Source organism: Clarias gariepinus, chromosome 4, assembly GCF_024256425.1.
Source record: "Clarias gariepinus isolate MV-2021 ecotype Netherlands chromosome 4, CGAR_prim_01v2, whole genome shotgun sequence".
NCBI classification, from domain to species: Eukaryota; Metazoa; Chordata; class Actinopteri; order Siluriformes; family Clariidae; genus Clarias; species Clarias gariepinus.
In genome coordinates, this window is record NC_071103.1 from 14,725,602 (window position 1) to 14,742,252 (window position 16,651).

The 16,651-nt window shown below is 38.4% G+C and overlaps 1 protein-coding gene across 1 annotated transcript in view; it reads left to right on the plus strand.

Moving 5' to 3' along the window:
• The first annotated feature begins 384 nt into the window (after positions 1 to 384).
• Positions 385 to 16,651, plus strand: part of col14a1a (collagen, type XIV, alpha 1a) — a 95,273-nt gene continuing 79,006 nt past the window's right edge. The window contains 4 exon segments of the mRNA XM_053494708.1: positions 385 to 505; positions 3,480 to 3,596; positions 7,552 to 7,695; positions 7,958 to 8,044. Coding sequence (XP_053350683.1) covers positions 418 to 505; positions 3,480 to 3,596; positions 7,552 to 7,695; positions 7,958 to 8,044 — 436 coding nt within the window. The 5' untranslated portion in view covers positions 385 to 417.

Below are 16,651 nucleotides of genomic sequence, written 5' to 3' on the forward strand. Positions count from 1 at the left end.
ACATGCTTTCTAATCATCATCACCATCAGCAGCATCATTATCATTACCATCACCATCATTATCACCTGACCCTTAGTCCAGTGTTGAAACTTTAAAGTAAAGAGGGTGCTCTTGAGCAAGCCAGGGCATACAAGCTTACAAAGCACCCGTCCAGCCTTCAGGCCGAGAGACAAGCGCCTGTACGGATCTGCCTGTCCTCATGACCAACAATAGCCCTCAAGAAGTGGATTCCTATTGCCCGTTCATCACGTCACAACAAAGTCCTCAGTGTTTCTGCCCCACAGAATGGCACGTCCCAGCCCCCCTCCCTGTATCTCCTCCAGGCAATGTCCAGCAGCTTTAGCGTTCTGCACTCCTTCTTCCTTTCTCCCTCACTATAGGTACGGAAGAGGCTCACTGGCTCGCTCATCCGGAGGAATGCAGGTAGACAGGCTGAGAATGACCGCGTGGTGGCCGCTAATCTTCCTGGCACTGATGCAGTTTCCAGAACACACAAAGGGGCAAAGTAAGTGCATCTCATTGTCACCCTGCTTGCTTCCATGTGTAGTGTTGGGCAGCTGAGAGTGGAGCTTTATTTTTCTGGCATTTCTATTGTTTTTTTATTTTTTCCTGTATCATGGAGTGTTCTGACAAATTCAGTTGATCAGAGTCTCTACAAAGCAGTGTTTATACAGTATAAATGTTTATAAGTTATTTTTATTATATCGTTCATATTTAAACTGTTTAAATCCCAGACTGTTGATCAGGCTAAAGAAAGAGCATAGAGTGGGGTGGGGTGGGGGAAAAGAGTGAGAAATCCCTCAGGATGACTTAAGTGTATAATTGGTTGGTCTGCTTGCAAGGAGCCTTGTAATTCTTGCCAGAGGCCAGACTACTGCAAGGTATAATGGACATGGATTATTTTTAGTCATTTTCTCTTTTCAGCCTCTCTCGCTCTCTCTCTTTTTCTCTCTATCTCTTTCTCTTAATCCCACTCGTTATGCTTTTTGATTGACGAACAGGTGTACAGTTTTTTGTCTATTAGCATGGAGAACATTGTTTAGTTACTGTCTCACCTAACACTGCTGCACTGCTGGCAGGATTTCCCTCTTTAAAAGGGAGGGAAAAAAGTGAGCTTTTTTTAGCGTGAGTTTTGCAATGGCCTTGTGAAAATCTTCTACGTTTACGAGTGTAAAGTACCCAGTGAGATAACGGAGAGAAAGCAGATCAAGCAGAAGAAAAAGGAGAAAAGCGTAGCCTGTATCTTACAGGCGGAATGTCTGGAAGTGTGTCGCATTGGCATTCTGAACAGCAGCACCTGATTGAAGTCAGAGAGCAAATCTGCAGAATGGAAAATGTGTAAAAGTACATCGTGCGAAACTTGCTGAATATGAATAGGGAGTATCAGATGTTGATGAAAGCCATTTTGGGCGCAGTGTGATGAGACTGTGCGGGGAAGGATATTATACCCGACAGTATCTGTCTTCGAGTTGTGAAGAAATAGTATGACAAAATTCAAAATCATTTCAAAGAGGATTGTATGGAATCTTAACTAAAAGTCAAAAAAAATTTTTAAACCAACAACAGTTTTGAAGAAGTTAAACGTCATACGCATTTCTTTGGAGCTAAACTAATCTTCTCACAGCTGGGTCGGTTTTAGGCAAAGCAAGAACCTGTCAACCCGTCCCTTCGCCTGGTGCCTTGGCGCAGATTTACACTCTTTTGCATCTCATTAATATCTCTGAATATGTAGCGAAACAGTCATGACCCGTCTGTCTTCTGTAAGGTGTTAATATTTTAATTCCCCCAGCAGGGATTTCCATGTTGGTAAAAGATTAAAGTTCAAATGCAGCCCATGTCATTGAAGTGAGCGGAAGAGTAGTGATAAAAGGTGTCTGTGGATTTGGAGTAAGTGCTCTCTGCCAAAGTCTTCAAATGGATGAAAAATAATCTCATCAAAGGCTGATGGATTTGCAGCTGTGAGTCTTTAATATCCAAAGATACGGGACCTCCTGTTCGTACCCATTTTGTTATCGGTCCAATAACAAGTCATCACTTGTTATCGTTAATCCATGACACTGGTGGTGGGTTCTCCAAACACAGTCACTTTGTTAGGGATTAAGTCTCTTGTATGACTAGTTTTGCCATGTTGCCTACTCCAACAGTTTCGGGACACAGGAAATGGTCATGACAGTGATGCATGTTTATACAAATCATGTCAGTTTCTCCTGAATAAGCAGCAGTGGTCCAGAACTACAGTACTTAAACATAAACTACTTACATAAAAATGTTCGCAATGTTCACTAAAACACGCTGGATATCATTTAGCAATCCTTAAAGGCACAAGTCATTTTTGAGAGTGCAGAAATGAGTGTGGAGTTGATGGTCTCTTCAGAGATGAGAGTGGACTTGAGAAGAGAGATCTCTGCCCTCTCAGTGAACAAATCGCAGCAGAAATCCAATCCTCAAATTCAGGTTGGTGGATTTGGAGCAGTTTTTTGTAGTTTTCTCATTTGTTCTTCTAGTTTATGTGCTTCAACATTCAACTCTTATTAGTGCTTGGGTCACTTTTGTTCATCTTTACAGTACATGCCTGCATTTCGTCTAATATATACCACACATTTTTAGTATTTCATGTGTGGCCGCATGTAAAGAAATGATCGGGTTTCCTCTTTATCTATGTGTAGAAATAGTGAACAAAACAGTGCTTTGGGGTTCCTTTGTGATAAAGCAGCAATGTGTGTGCACTGGGTGTGGTGGCTAAGCATATGGATAACACTTGGCAGCTTTTTAAACCTGATTCATGGTCAGAAGGATTAGTTCTCCTCTAGTGGTTAATCATTTTGGGAGACCTGACCTTTTATCAGCTTTTAAAAAGCAAAACATATAAGAGAAGGGGTAACAAGGGGTAAAACTGTGCTTCCTGTTCTGGCTTTTCCTCCTCTGTGAAATAATTAGCTAGGGATAGGTATTGACTTAATGACAAGCTACACGCTATATTTTTCACCCAGAAGTGGGTCGGGTCTATTTATTTTAAAAGAAAGTACATTATGATGAATCTTTGAACTGGAGGGGGAGAAAGCTCATCCGAAATGCAGACCTTTTGGCTTTTTTGCTATTTCTAGAAAAATGGTCATTAAAATTTTCTGTGTGTGTGTGAAAAATGGTAGAGATTTGACAGCGGGAATGAAATGAACATCTAGATTTGAATAATACCTATCCCTGGCTATTAACATAGTGTATTAGTGTCGAATCTGTATTTGAGAAGCAGGATTCTCTCTTCTAACACTGACTTCTCAAACCTTCATACCATGTTTCTCAGGGCCTGAAGTGATAAAGGTGTACATGTACACCTACTGTACATGCAAATGTAAATAGGCTGAGAACATGGAAATGTTTATTCCATAGTCATTGCCGCTTTATTTGAAATCATTATTACATAAATAATGTTTAATTCCAAAACACAATATTGTTTTTGACATATTTTGTTTCTCATCCAGTTGCAGGCCCACGAAAACTGAGATTTAAAGTCATAGGTCCTGACAAGTTGCACGTCCTGTGGAAAGAGCCAAAAGGAGAATACGATGGCTATAGATTTATTTACACAAGTTTGCCAGGTAAGAATCCTGAACGTGTCTAAGCATAATGATGACCCCGCGCTTCATTTATTACCTCTAAATGCCTATTTGTCATGTTTGTACAAACCAGGTATCAAGCAGAAAAGATCCTATAACACTTACACGCCGGCAATTTGCACACATTCACATAAAATCCTGACGGTTTCCCATTTAACCTGATGGCTCATATAGAGCTGCACATTATCACAGCTGGTTATCTCAGTGAAGGGCTTCTACACAAAAAAAAGAGCCTCTAACAAAGCACAGAGATATCTGGCGTATGCAGTGTGTCATTTCAGCTCATTATACTGCAACTGTAATATGTACAATGTTGTGTACAACACAAAATACACTTCATACTACAACTGAGATGCAGAATTGTATTAATTTCGTCCATATTGTGTAGCCTGTATGACTGCAGATTTTTAAACTGTTTTCAAACACTTAACATAGGGCTTGTGTTCAGCATTGGATAACACAGACAATGGCAGAAACCTTGGCTGGTAGCAAAGCTTTGTGAGGATCAGGACTCTATTAGCCACCTCTAAGCTCCCCCTTTTGTTAAAGGCCACAAATCCTTTTCCTAGGGACAATACCAGGCCATGTCCGAACATGCTGAGAGCATTCTTTAACATTCCTCTTCGTATATTGAACCTGGCAGGACTGAACGACGATTCCTCATTATCCAATTCAACAGAATGAACAGATGGGAAGAGCCATCATTTCCATTATAGCAGCTTTTTCTCTGTAACCAGAGTACTTTTAATTGCTGGAATTAGTTCCATTGGAAGAAATGGGGTGTTGATGAGTTGGAATAGGGTTGAATAAGGACATGTGATAGTGCAAGCCAGTCAGTAAGTGCTGGCTGCAGTGTGTTCTTAACCAGGGGGTTGTTGTGGTGGCCTGGAGTGATGTGCCGGAAGCAGACCAGGTCAAAGTGAGGTCACCATCATATCCCAGGTTTATAGAATTAGATGTCAACTGAGTGTGTTTGAAATCCTGTAAATATACTGCCATCCCTGAGTTAGAAAAGACAGAAAGAGGGAAAGAGGCAAAGAGGTCACGTTTTGTTTACCTTTTGTAAAAACCAGAGTCAGTCCTAAGAGTTATGGCTTCCTTGATTCAAGAGCTAAAGGACGCTCACATAGCCTGATGCTCTTTACTTGTCAGATTTGGCAAGGATCTTGGCTGAGCACAAAAACTAAACAAACAAAGCAAACTTTTGATTTTGGCTCATGATATTGGACTCTTCATAGTGTTATCTTTCAAAATGAAAACATAGGAGATTAATTCTCTACTGCACATTACAGCTGGAAGCATCAGAATTATTGCATGTCTATTTTCAGTGTTTGAAGATTGCGCAATGCCCTCAAAAAGCCTCCTTGAAATTTAAACTGAAAGTCAAAGATATTTTTTATATTAAAAAAAAATCTATATTGTCTACAGGACATACCCACTCCTCACTGAAGCAAAACAACAAACAAACGGGAAAAAAAAACTTTTGAATACTTTGATGCCCTCTCACCAGTTATTACACCTCGGTAACACTTTGCTGCCTGCAGCATTTTTCTTTCAATTGTTGTTAAGAAGTGCTGACACATCAGCAAACGAAAGTCTTGAGCCCTTGAACCTCTTCGGTCTTCTCCAACCCCAATCAAGCTCCAAGTGGCCGCTGAGCAAGCGCAATTTAACCCGCTCCTCAATTGAATTGATCTCTTGGTGGTCCATGAGGATTTAAATCAGTATCATCGGTCAGGGGTCTGATTTGGAGAGGCAATGCCAGAATTTCCTATTGAGGATTAGAACTGAGTGGAGCCATGGGAGAATTCTTTGCGTGAAGCCAATCGAGAGGTGTGTGAGGTTAAGCAAAGTCGACAGGTTCTGAGAGAAAGATTTGTTTGAAGCTGCACGTGGAATAACGCATAATGTCTCTTTCAACAATGCGTTCTTAGGGACTGTGAAGAGTTTGATTGAAGTTGCATGTTTGCAGTATATTGGTATCCCTACTGTAAATGGTGTAAAACAATGCATTTAATGTATTCAGTGTTACTGTATCTACGGGGAAAATTAGCTTGAGATGTCTTCATGAGAAATCAAATTGAAGACATGTATTACAGAATTGGAATCTGCATGCTGTTCATAAAGCTGTCACACATTGATTTTTTGCAGTTTGACATCACGTAAGTAAAATAGCTTGAAGCATCGCTCCATTGCTCTCCATGAGAAATCCACAGAGTTTTACTATACACTCAAGCTTTATGGATTAAAGAGAAAGGCTTATTAAAAAAATATCTGGCACAGCAGCATAGTGGTTTGTAGTGACTCCTTACACCTCCAGTGTTAGGGGGGATCGAATCTCGTCCCAGATACTGATTTTGGAGCTTGTGCACTGGTGTAGTGTGCGGCTAGGTGTGTAAGTGTGTATGATTGTACCCTTCGATAGGTTGGCACCTCATCTAGGCTGTATTCCTCCTTGTGCCCTAAGTTCCCTGGGATAAGTTGCAGGACCCCCACGAATCTCCCCTGGTTGTGTATATATATATATATATATATATATATATATACATTTATATATATATATATATATTTTTATATTCAAGTAAGCAGTACTGGGGTATTTGGATGGACTGCATTTACATCGTTTATACAATTATAACTCTACATTAATAATGTGATTTGAATAAATGTTATTAGTATTACTAGTATTATCTATTCTAAATTAATTAATTCACATTAATATATGGCTGAAATCCAAAGTGTGTATTTTATTTATTTACAGTAGCTTTCAGGTTTACTCTTTAATAAGTTTTCTTTAATAAGAAAAACACACGTAATGTTTACATCAAACGAATAGATTGTTGCGTCTAACCATCAAAATATTTATAAAAATCTAAGTCATTTAGATACTTTCGGGAATTTAGCAACAGCTTGAAAAAATTAAACATTGTCAAATGTGTGTAAAATATTTATATAATGTGGGTTTCTTACAGTGTAGGTATTAAATAGAGAAAAATAAATAGAATTTTTTTTTAGCTCAAGTTGCAAAGAAATTAAATTCACTTAGATGGTTATACATTTACTTGTTTTTATAAGTACACTGCCAGATTAAATGAATAATATTGATTTCCAATAATATAACCAGTAAACTGGTAACAGGGTCATGGGCATCCAGGGCTCATCTATGCCTGTGCAGACCAAATAATAGCCTGTCTGGGCTGAAGTAAATGTTAACTATAATAGAAAGGTTATCAGAACACTCATTTCATTAGTCTGCTGGACAAAGACTGAGTTGAACAAACAAGTCGAATTCACGGAGGCCCAACTTCACAACCCACAGTAGCCAAAGGATCAGCCGCTTATGTCCCAGTACCAGACACCACAGCACAACGTCAGAGGAACCACGCCAGAGGGGTCAGAGCTTCCCTGGCGGTCCAAGGGGGAACCCGGACAATGTTGGGCTTATTGTTTTAAGTTTAATCTTATGGCTAATGGCTGTGCATGTGTTTATTTACATTTTGACTAATGCGCTTTAAGATAATTAATTAAATGTCAGACGGACTATAGGGTGCTTTTTAAACAAATAATAAACTAATACTACACTTCTCACTTCTACCCTCGAACTAAGCCACAATTCAATTCCGATGTTTGACATTTTTCAAAGGATTTGCTCAACCCTGTTGGACTTGTTCTATCAGGCCAAACATACAGTAATTACGTCCTTATGAATCATTAGGCTGATAATTGCATATTAATTCTTGTTACCAAACCTCCCAACAGAATCCTTATTACAGAATTGTCCTGGAAACAGATTGCTTCCCCACCAACTGCTTGACATGGAGACTCGTAAAGACATCTTGAATGAGGAATGAGTTTTGATAGCTTTGTTAGCGTTAATGAAAAGGCATAGTAATGCATGCTAATGAGCCTTCTGTCAATGATTTCTGTCTGATCGTAGATGGAGAGAGGAATGAGCTTCGAATTGAAAAAGGTCAAGCAAAGGCAATAATAAATGACTTCAATCCAGCGAAGAAGTACACAGTCAAGGTTATAGCTGTGAGTGGAAGTCAGCAAAGCAGAGCACTTGAAGGAAGCTTTGCAGGTATGGACAGCACTCAGAGTAGAGTCTTTATGGCTTTCCTGTTTGATAAAATTAATTATCTTTGGATCGTGCACTGTTTATGTTTACTACAGTTTTTGGCATGATTGATGCTCTATTAATGTTCCAGAAATGGTAGTTGCAGATCTGATATATTGGTACACTTATTCTTTACTTCACTTGAAAATCAGATTTCAGTTGGTTGGACATATGGTTACAGATATGTGTTTTTGAAAATACTAATTTTTATTTTCTACTTTTGTAGCTCAGGCTCAGGAATCTGACAAAGAAAACACGCAACCACAGAGAATAAAGGAGATTTCCACAGAGGACGGTATTAAACTATCGGAAGGTAAATCAATGAGCAACATACCTAGTTCTTTTGTTTCTGCCTCTCACAAGCACACACACACATTTCCTTTTCCACATTCTCTCTTTTCCCTCTAAATGATTATTTTAAGGTTGCCAATGGGAATTGACCCTCTGTCAAGACCTTTAAGACTGACTTTAGATATTATTAAAGTATAAAGATTTGATTCACACGGTTTTCTGGAGGTCATCTTTTTTTTTTTTTCAAGTACCTCTGCTTCCAACTCTTCTGTCGCTTGACAGAAAAATGTGCATGTTCATGAAGCCAAAGTCAAGGATAATGATCTAGTTTGGAAATCCAGTCATCTCTCCAGGCTGTGCTTCTGACCGTTATATGCGAAAGTGTTTATTTTCTGATCTAAATGGGTCATTCCTGGCTGTTTACGTGATGACAGGCTGTGGTGTTTGTGCTCATAATGTTATGATGTGCGTTAAAAAAAGAAACTTAATAGATGGTGTGGATAAGTAAGGATCAAATTATATTTTCAATATCTGTGTGATCATATCTGAAAAAAAACAGGCACTGTCATTATCACAGCAGGTACAGAGTAGGTATCCAGGCTGATCAATCAGATCGGTTGCTGCTGCTCGGCGCAAGCGAAGACTGTTAGAGGGTCTAATGGGTCGAGCTGTGGCCATTTGTTTTAAAGAGTGCAGAATCCAATCTGGACTGTGAGGTGTTTGAAATATGCTGTGGGGCTCTGTGGGTTGCTTGGGCCCCTCCTCAGGACCACAGTGTGGCAAAACCATGTGGGAGGAAACCACATGGAGTCAACAGAAGTTGCTTTTTATATGCGCACAGACTGTAATTTTGGACATCTCTACGGAATGCTGCCGAGTTGCACAGATTTAGACCGAGCCTCTTCTTTGGAAGCTCTTATTGAGATATTTTCTCTCTTTAAACTGGTGTAATTATGATGCTGAAATGACAATTTGGCATATACAGTAGGTCTATGTGTGGTATTGGAGTAAAATAAAAAGGCAAAAGGGTGTTAAAAAAAACAAGACAGGTTACTCTAGGTCACAATGGGCTGTATTTTTTATTTATTTATTAAAAATCTTTTTTTCACAACCTGAGGGTGCTCAATCTGAGATGTATATTGTTTTTATTTCTTTATTTTTATATCACTCTGTGGTGAGTAAAAATACAGATTGGAGTAAGACAGAGAAAGAAATCTATTTTCAAACACAGATCACGTCTCTGTGCGTGTGCGGATGATTCTGAAGTCTTCATATTTCAATTTTAGCTATCCATAGAAAAGCAGAGACAGGGATTTTCCCCCATGGCCACCCACCTTAGAGATAGTTCAGCTTGTTGTGTGTGCGCATGTGCATGTGTGTATTTGTGTTTGTGCTGGCTGGTGCTGTGTGCTATCACAAGATCACACTTCCTTTTGAAGTGGCTCTCCTGGGATCCTGCCCAAATAGACAGAATAAAAGTAAACAAGCCCTTATGTGGGATGTGAAGCTCCTATTTAAGGGCTTTTTTTTTTTTTAAATCAGATTCCCTCTGCTGATAAATGATCCTGCAGTGTTGTCAGCTTCAATTCTCGCAACATTAAAAGCTTAGAGATAGGAACTGATATGCTCATTCATGGTTAACATCTGGATATGGCAACTGATAACTGTGTGAGGGCAGTAGTATCTGCCCTCACACAGTTATCAAACAGCTGTCTGGTCTTTGAGTTGGACAGGCTCAGAAATTACAGTGAGAGAAAGAGAGAAGAAGGACAAGGATTGTTGTTTTAGAAAAGAGAGAGAGAGAGAGAGAGTGAGCGAGTGAGTGTGTGTCGCTTTCAGAAAGCAATTGGTTTGAGACTCCAGCACCAGTTAAATCCACCTGGAGGTTTTTCTTTGGATAAAGGATAGTGATTGTCAGAAGACTCATCTGTCACACATATAACCCATGGGAAATGGTGAAGAAGAGAGAGACAAAGGTGTGATAATGGGCTTTGCTGACTTTTTTGGCCAGAGGGCAGGACATTGGTGAGTAGCGTGTAGGAAATGCAGAGGACCTGCACCTGTAGTAATCTTCCTTTGAGACAGATTCAGTCAGAAACAGGGACATGGTGATACATCCCCACTCTCATGAGAGGTACAAACAAACTGACAGCCATGCATAACGTTGGACTCTCCCTCGGAGGCTCTTCTTTTAACAGAAATGTACAGAGTGGTTTCTGTTAGTGATTTTTTATTATTAAAAAAAAAAAAAAAACACTTTTCCTGAGGGATCCCTGATGTTGAGCCGCTATCAGAAGCCCTGGACAGAGACCTGTCCTCTAGGGCTCTCCAGTGTACTGCATTAGGACAGCACTAAGTGCAGTGTCAGGACATCAAGCTTGAGCAGCTTTCAGGATTTTTACCACAGAGTTATAGTTTCTCTAACGGAAAATTTCTCAAAAAAGAGTCATTTTAGCTTACTGGAGGAAAAGGCTGACAGACAGAACCTGAGGCCTCAGTCACGCTGGAAATCTGTGTCGGGCTCTCAGTAATGCAAGTCTTTTCATTTGCATGTTTGTCTGCAGTTCTGATGAGAATATTAGCTAGGCATCTCGGTTTGTAGGCTATAAGGAAAGAATTGAACAGTACATGTTTTGGTGTGCAAATTGATAGTAATTATGTAATTACGGCATGTCATCTGACATTACATGAATTATGTAATGTTTTACATTTAGGAAATTCTAATCATCTACCGGTGTGCACATTAATTGAAAAGGCTGCTGTACACTGTATCACAATTACAAGGGTATTAGTGTTATTATATACAGTACTCAGTTTCACTGCTAGACCCCGAAGTTGCTGCTTTCATCAACTTGAGCCGAGCATTTAAAATTCAGCTCTAATAGCACAAGCCTTTCCTCTTAATCTCATACTGATTGAGCGATTTGGTGTAGAATCAGTTTTGCTGATTAATTTAGGGCTTGTACTCAGGTGTAACCCATATGGCCAACAACTAAACTTCAGCTTTATGAAAATCACATTGTGTCACTATATAAAGTAGGATCGGAGGGCTGTACTGGCAGTCAGTCCTTCAAAATATTATCATTCAGTTTGCTATCTATCAAGAAAGCAATAAACCAGTTGACCATTCAATTGTCTAGCCAAGAAGTGCACATTAAATTACTTTACTTTCTGTACTAGATACTGTTATGCCTCACTAAAAGGTCTTTACTTCTAATGCACCATCTTTAAGGTCCTTGTTTGTTTATTATTCTTCCTGACCTCTTCGTCCATTGCGTTTATTGGATAATGAGCAAATTAAATTTGTTATCTGTGAGGTTGTGTGTGTCTGTGTGTGTGTGTGTGTGTGTGTGTGTGTGTGTGTGTGTGTGTGTGTGTGTGTGTGTGTGTTTGTGTGTGTGTGTGTGTGTGTGTGTGTTTGAGGGGAGGCACTGTTTCATTTTCAAAGTAATATCTCTAACTATAATTAAAGGAGAGGGCAGCTCAAGGGCTACTTATGCAATCAAAGACATCTGGCATACTTTCTGGAAACTAGACCAGACTTCATGTGCAAGTAGAAAAGGTCCTTGTTTACGGCCACACCACCCTGAGAACACCCGATTAATGCTTACATCATCAATCAGTATTCAACTCTGGCTCAAGGCTGTTTCGTAAACTGGTGATGAGTAAACAAAATGATACTTTAACCCTTATCATTCTGCTTAACTTTTTGGTAGAGCACATCTATTAAATCTAACCTGATTGAGGCTTCTCTACCATTCGGTTGAGGTTTGCTGTGCTAAAAAAACACTAGATGTATTTAAATAGTATACCTTTTTAATTAGTTCATACAAAATAAAGTGTATCTAATGCACGAAAGGTGGATAAAAACACAAAGTTATGACTGTATGTAATTTCTTTTTTGATTTTTATTTTGATAATTATACATTTACTGTATTGGTACTTTTAGCATAGAGTGACATTGGAAGAGGCCCACATAGACGATAAATTGAAAATTAAAGAAACTAGCAAATACAAAAATGAATGTTATTGCACTAGGAAAACAAAAATGCAAAGAAACATTTTTTCATTAGTTTTATTTTGGTGGGGATGTTACGGAATTAAAGGATTGAGTTAAATTTTTTATTTTTTTTGTTTTGTGTTTGTCCATTATCATGTTTGGTTTAAGGGTTGTTATTGCCACAGTCTAATAGCTGGTTTTACATTTTATAGTTTTCACCCAGTTTTGTTGGTTGATACGCATAAAAAAAAAAACACAAAATCAATTTGAAAAAAAAAATGGTGAAACTCTGACATTCACTCAGTTATGCAATTTATTAGTCTTTTGGTAAATTCAGTTAATTAAATCAATGGTCCAGTTCTTCATTCAGATTCGATTCATGCTTCTTAAATGATTTAGGTACACTTTTAAATGATAATTGAGGAATTCCTTAAAAATACAATCTATTCCATCTTCCACAAATACTTGCATCTTGGGAAAGTACCATTTGTTCTTCTTTGAAATTAAGGGGAATTGTTGCAATATCGCCACTGACTTGACTGGATGTTGGCACAGAAGATTGTATGAGGCATGTGGAACAAATTATACAGCATTTCAAAGCATATTATGTACTTTTAGTAGTTTTTTAATACTTCAAAAGAAATATAGCTGCATGAGACGAATCAGACAAACTGTATTGAATTGAATTGAAAACCGCAGGGCTCAGAAATCGAATTGTATCAACAGTCCACCTATGATTCACAGTTCTATTGATAAGTTGAGACTGGTGATCTTATAATTCATAATGGGACCTGCTCACTGGCGACCGATTTTGTGCCACTCACCAAATAATTATTTTTGTGATGTCCAGTTTTTTCTCTGTGTCAGCAGTATTGAGTCAGTAAGCATACAGTAATAAGACAATTTTATTAGCTGGATGTGAGGATTGCTCCTCTTTTTTAGGATTTTTTGCATTTTTTATGGCATGAAACATTGCCCTTACTTTCTCACACCTCTAATTGCCAGGCACAGAGCCCTGAAAATGGCCGATGGTGTTCTTGGATGCATAATGTGGAGGTGCAAATGTGTGTCGTTTGTTAATCATGGAGGGGTTATGGAAAACGCCTTTGCATACTGATTTTAACCCTCATTTCTCTATTCCTCTATTTTAAATGGGCAGATAGATATATATTTGTCTCATCCACCATTCCCCAAGTGTCTGTTTGGACAGGTGTTTCTCTTTAGACATGCAGAAATAAGCTGTTGGTACAGTAGCACTGTTCTCTATAGACGAAGCAGATGTGTCCAGAGACAGCACCACTCCTTCTTCCTACTTCTGTTGCTTTCTCTCTCTTTCTCTCTCTCTCTCTTTAGCTCGCTCTCACACACACCCTTTGTGAGTTTAAAGCTTTACAGTTTTTTAGTAATTTTCCATCCATTTTGAATAAAAGAGATTTATTACACTGTTCATAACATTATATTTTTACTTTTTTGAATGATAGCAGTGTATTTTCATCATATATATCATCATATCATTCAAAAAAGTAAAAAGTGTCATTAGTAGATCCAGTGTCATTTCAAATGAAAGGGTGTTTATATCAACATAGTTATAAGACAAATTAGTTCCTGTTATTACTTATTTGTAGCAGCTATAAACAGCTATTCCCACAAAGTTCAAAACTTACTGACCGTTACCAAGCATTGGTACTCCAGATTTTATTACTTTTGTGTGAATGCATATGAATGCATACATACTACAAAAACAGTAACATATTAGAATGAGCACATTAATCCAAACCTGTTGTTTGAAATATAGCTGGCTCTGCCATCAGACCTTGCTTAATAGAAAAGTAACGTTCTGACTAATCACATCTGAGAATTCAACAGTGCTCTTGTTTTAATTGTAATGAAACAAGAGAACAAATGTAAAAAAAAAAAGGCTTTATAAGGGATAATGAAGATATAAATAATTAGATTTGATGTGCATGCTGAAAGAAATTTCTCCTTCAATAATTTCTCCAAATAATAATTTGTATAAACTGCGAATGCCTTCGTTTTCCTCCAACTGCTTGTGGGAAAAAAAATCTTCTCAGTAGCGACAACATAATAAATCCCTGAGTGTTACATCTGCTGCGGTCTGATTTTAGCTGACATCCCAATCCTTACAAAGGTTGCAAACTCTCTTTTTTGTTTTCACAGCTGTAGATCTAAAAAAAAAAAAAAAACATAGCCTTACAAACAAATGGCTCCTATCCAGTGCTGAAGGCCAGCACCGGCTAATAGATGACTTAATAAGAGGCTCTGAGGTGACACCCCTTACGCATGAACTCAGCCAGTACGGTTGAAAGTGCTGGTGTGGAAGAGGAAATTATGTTTTTTACACCATTCCTCAGAGCTTGAAGGAAATCGTGCTCATGAAAATGATATGTGTTGCCACATTAATTTCTTGCATTATTATTTATTTATGCCTGGCCTCTCCCTGCAGGGATTCTTGACATCTTTGGGGGAGTTTTGTATAAGAGCTGTCAACCAAGGGAAAAATCACACTTATGCATGCACGCATGCATACAAACTTGCACATGTCCTCTCAGACTGACAAAATGCAGTGCAAGGACGTTGTCTGATTTGCTATGATGTGATGATGAATGCATAATAAGGTGGCTAAAGGACCATCTGGGGAATTTTTATGGCATGTACAGTATATTTCTTGTGCAGGCATATTGGGGAAAGCTGAATGAACTACACTGATTAAAGATGAGTGTCATTGTGATGTTCTTCAGTTCTTTAAGAGGGCTTCATATTATTCAGTTTGAGCAGGTACAGTAAGACATTAATTCATGTTCTATGCTGCTGTACAGGGTTACAGGGCTTGGAGCCTATCCCTGGAGGTTTTGGGTAGGTTTTTGAGGTGGAGGGAGCCAATTCATTGTAGAGCACACACACACAAATACACAATGGGCAATTTGGGAACCCCAATTAACTTAATCTGTGGGAGAAAACTGGAGTACCCAGACCCAAGGCGAGAATCGAACTTTAGACCCTGAAGTTACAGTAACTACTGTGCTGAAACATACAAGTACATTATTGATCAGGAAATTCTGATGTTCAAAACCCAGCACTCGCAACTTCTTAAATGTGTAATGAGATAAAAATGGTCTGGATAACATTCTGTAAATGTTAAGCTCTTAAAGCGTATTGGGTCCAACTGGACTGGGTTCCTGTAAATACCATATCTTAGTTTCTGCCTAATCTGGGTAATGGTGGTTTAAAGGGAAAGGCCAGTAGGCTACTAGTCTGTTTATTTATTATTTTTTTAATAGAAACAAAATCAAGTAAATGTGTTCAAAAATATCAAGAGCAGCTGCAAAATAAAATAACAGCTGTTCAGTCCTGCGATCATGTCTAGACCAGTTGTGAACTTGAGTGATCTACGGTAGCTAAGGTCAAGGAACTGTCACAGCCAGAATTCACAGAGATAATTCAGACAGTGCTGACATTTATCTGTGCTTAAGTGTGTTCCAAAAGAAAGAAAAAAACCCTTCTGGTTTAGGCGAAGCCCACTCTGGGTTTAAATCGAAATACAGTTATTTAGAGCATTAAACAGACAGAAATGCAGATAGCATCACACCATTATTCTTTATGGAAAACTATACATCTGCATAATTTATTACTGTATCAGACAGTTTTAACACTAACCCACATAGAGTGACATGAAATGCAGCAGAATGCTTATTGATGCTACTCATTATTCTGCTGGGGTAACCATACTATAAATTATGTCTCTCTCTTGCTCTCTCTTACTCACACACACACACACACACACACACACACACACACACACACACACACACACACACACACACACATCTATGCTTGCTGCATAGAAAAATCAGGTGACAAATTGTGGTGACTCTTGGCTTGGTGTGACACTGCAGACACTTGGGGACACTTTGCTGCCTTTGACCTTCACAAGAAGGACCGGGGAGTCAGCTTTACCGTATCTAATTGCGATTGCAAATACTTAGCATAAGATGAGTAGTTCACTCATCCCCACAGCGCACGGTGGTTAATCAGGGATCCTCTTTCCGTCTGTGTAGCACACTTGTTCACTCTCGTATATTTACTTTTATAGCCCTGGAATCTGAGTGTGAAACCAAGAATACTAATTTACTGTATATTAAAGATTGTTCAGATTTGTGACAGATTGTTCTGGAGATTTTAATAAATGTTGGTGGTAATTAACTTCTGGAGTGTGTTGGCACAGTTCAGGACTGTAATTGTAAATGGATCTGAGGTTTCTACAACTTCTCAGTAAAAAAGTCAAAATGTCAAGTGGACAGTTTTATTAAGCAGGAACAGAAACGATTACTAACTAATAGCAATGACTAAATTTGTATTTTATTTAATTACTAATTATTTTAGTAATACCCTTTAGTATTATATTGTTGTATTCATACTTCATCTCACTGTAATTGAAACAGAATATTGGTTCTCTTCCGTATTAACTCTTTTAGAGCACTTTAATTTATTTAGATCATTAAAGTACGTGTTACAAATCTCAGTTTTCTGTTTTTCTCTTAATGCCTTTAGCCTGAAACTTCCAATCAAGTTCATCACTTTCAAAAAGTGTCTACATTGCATCTATATTTG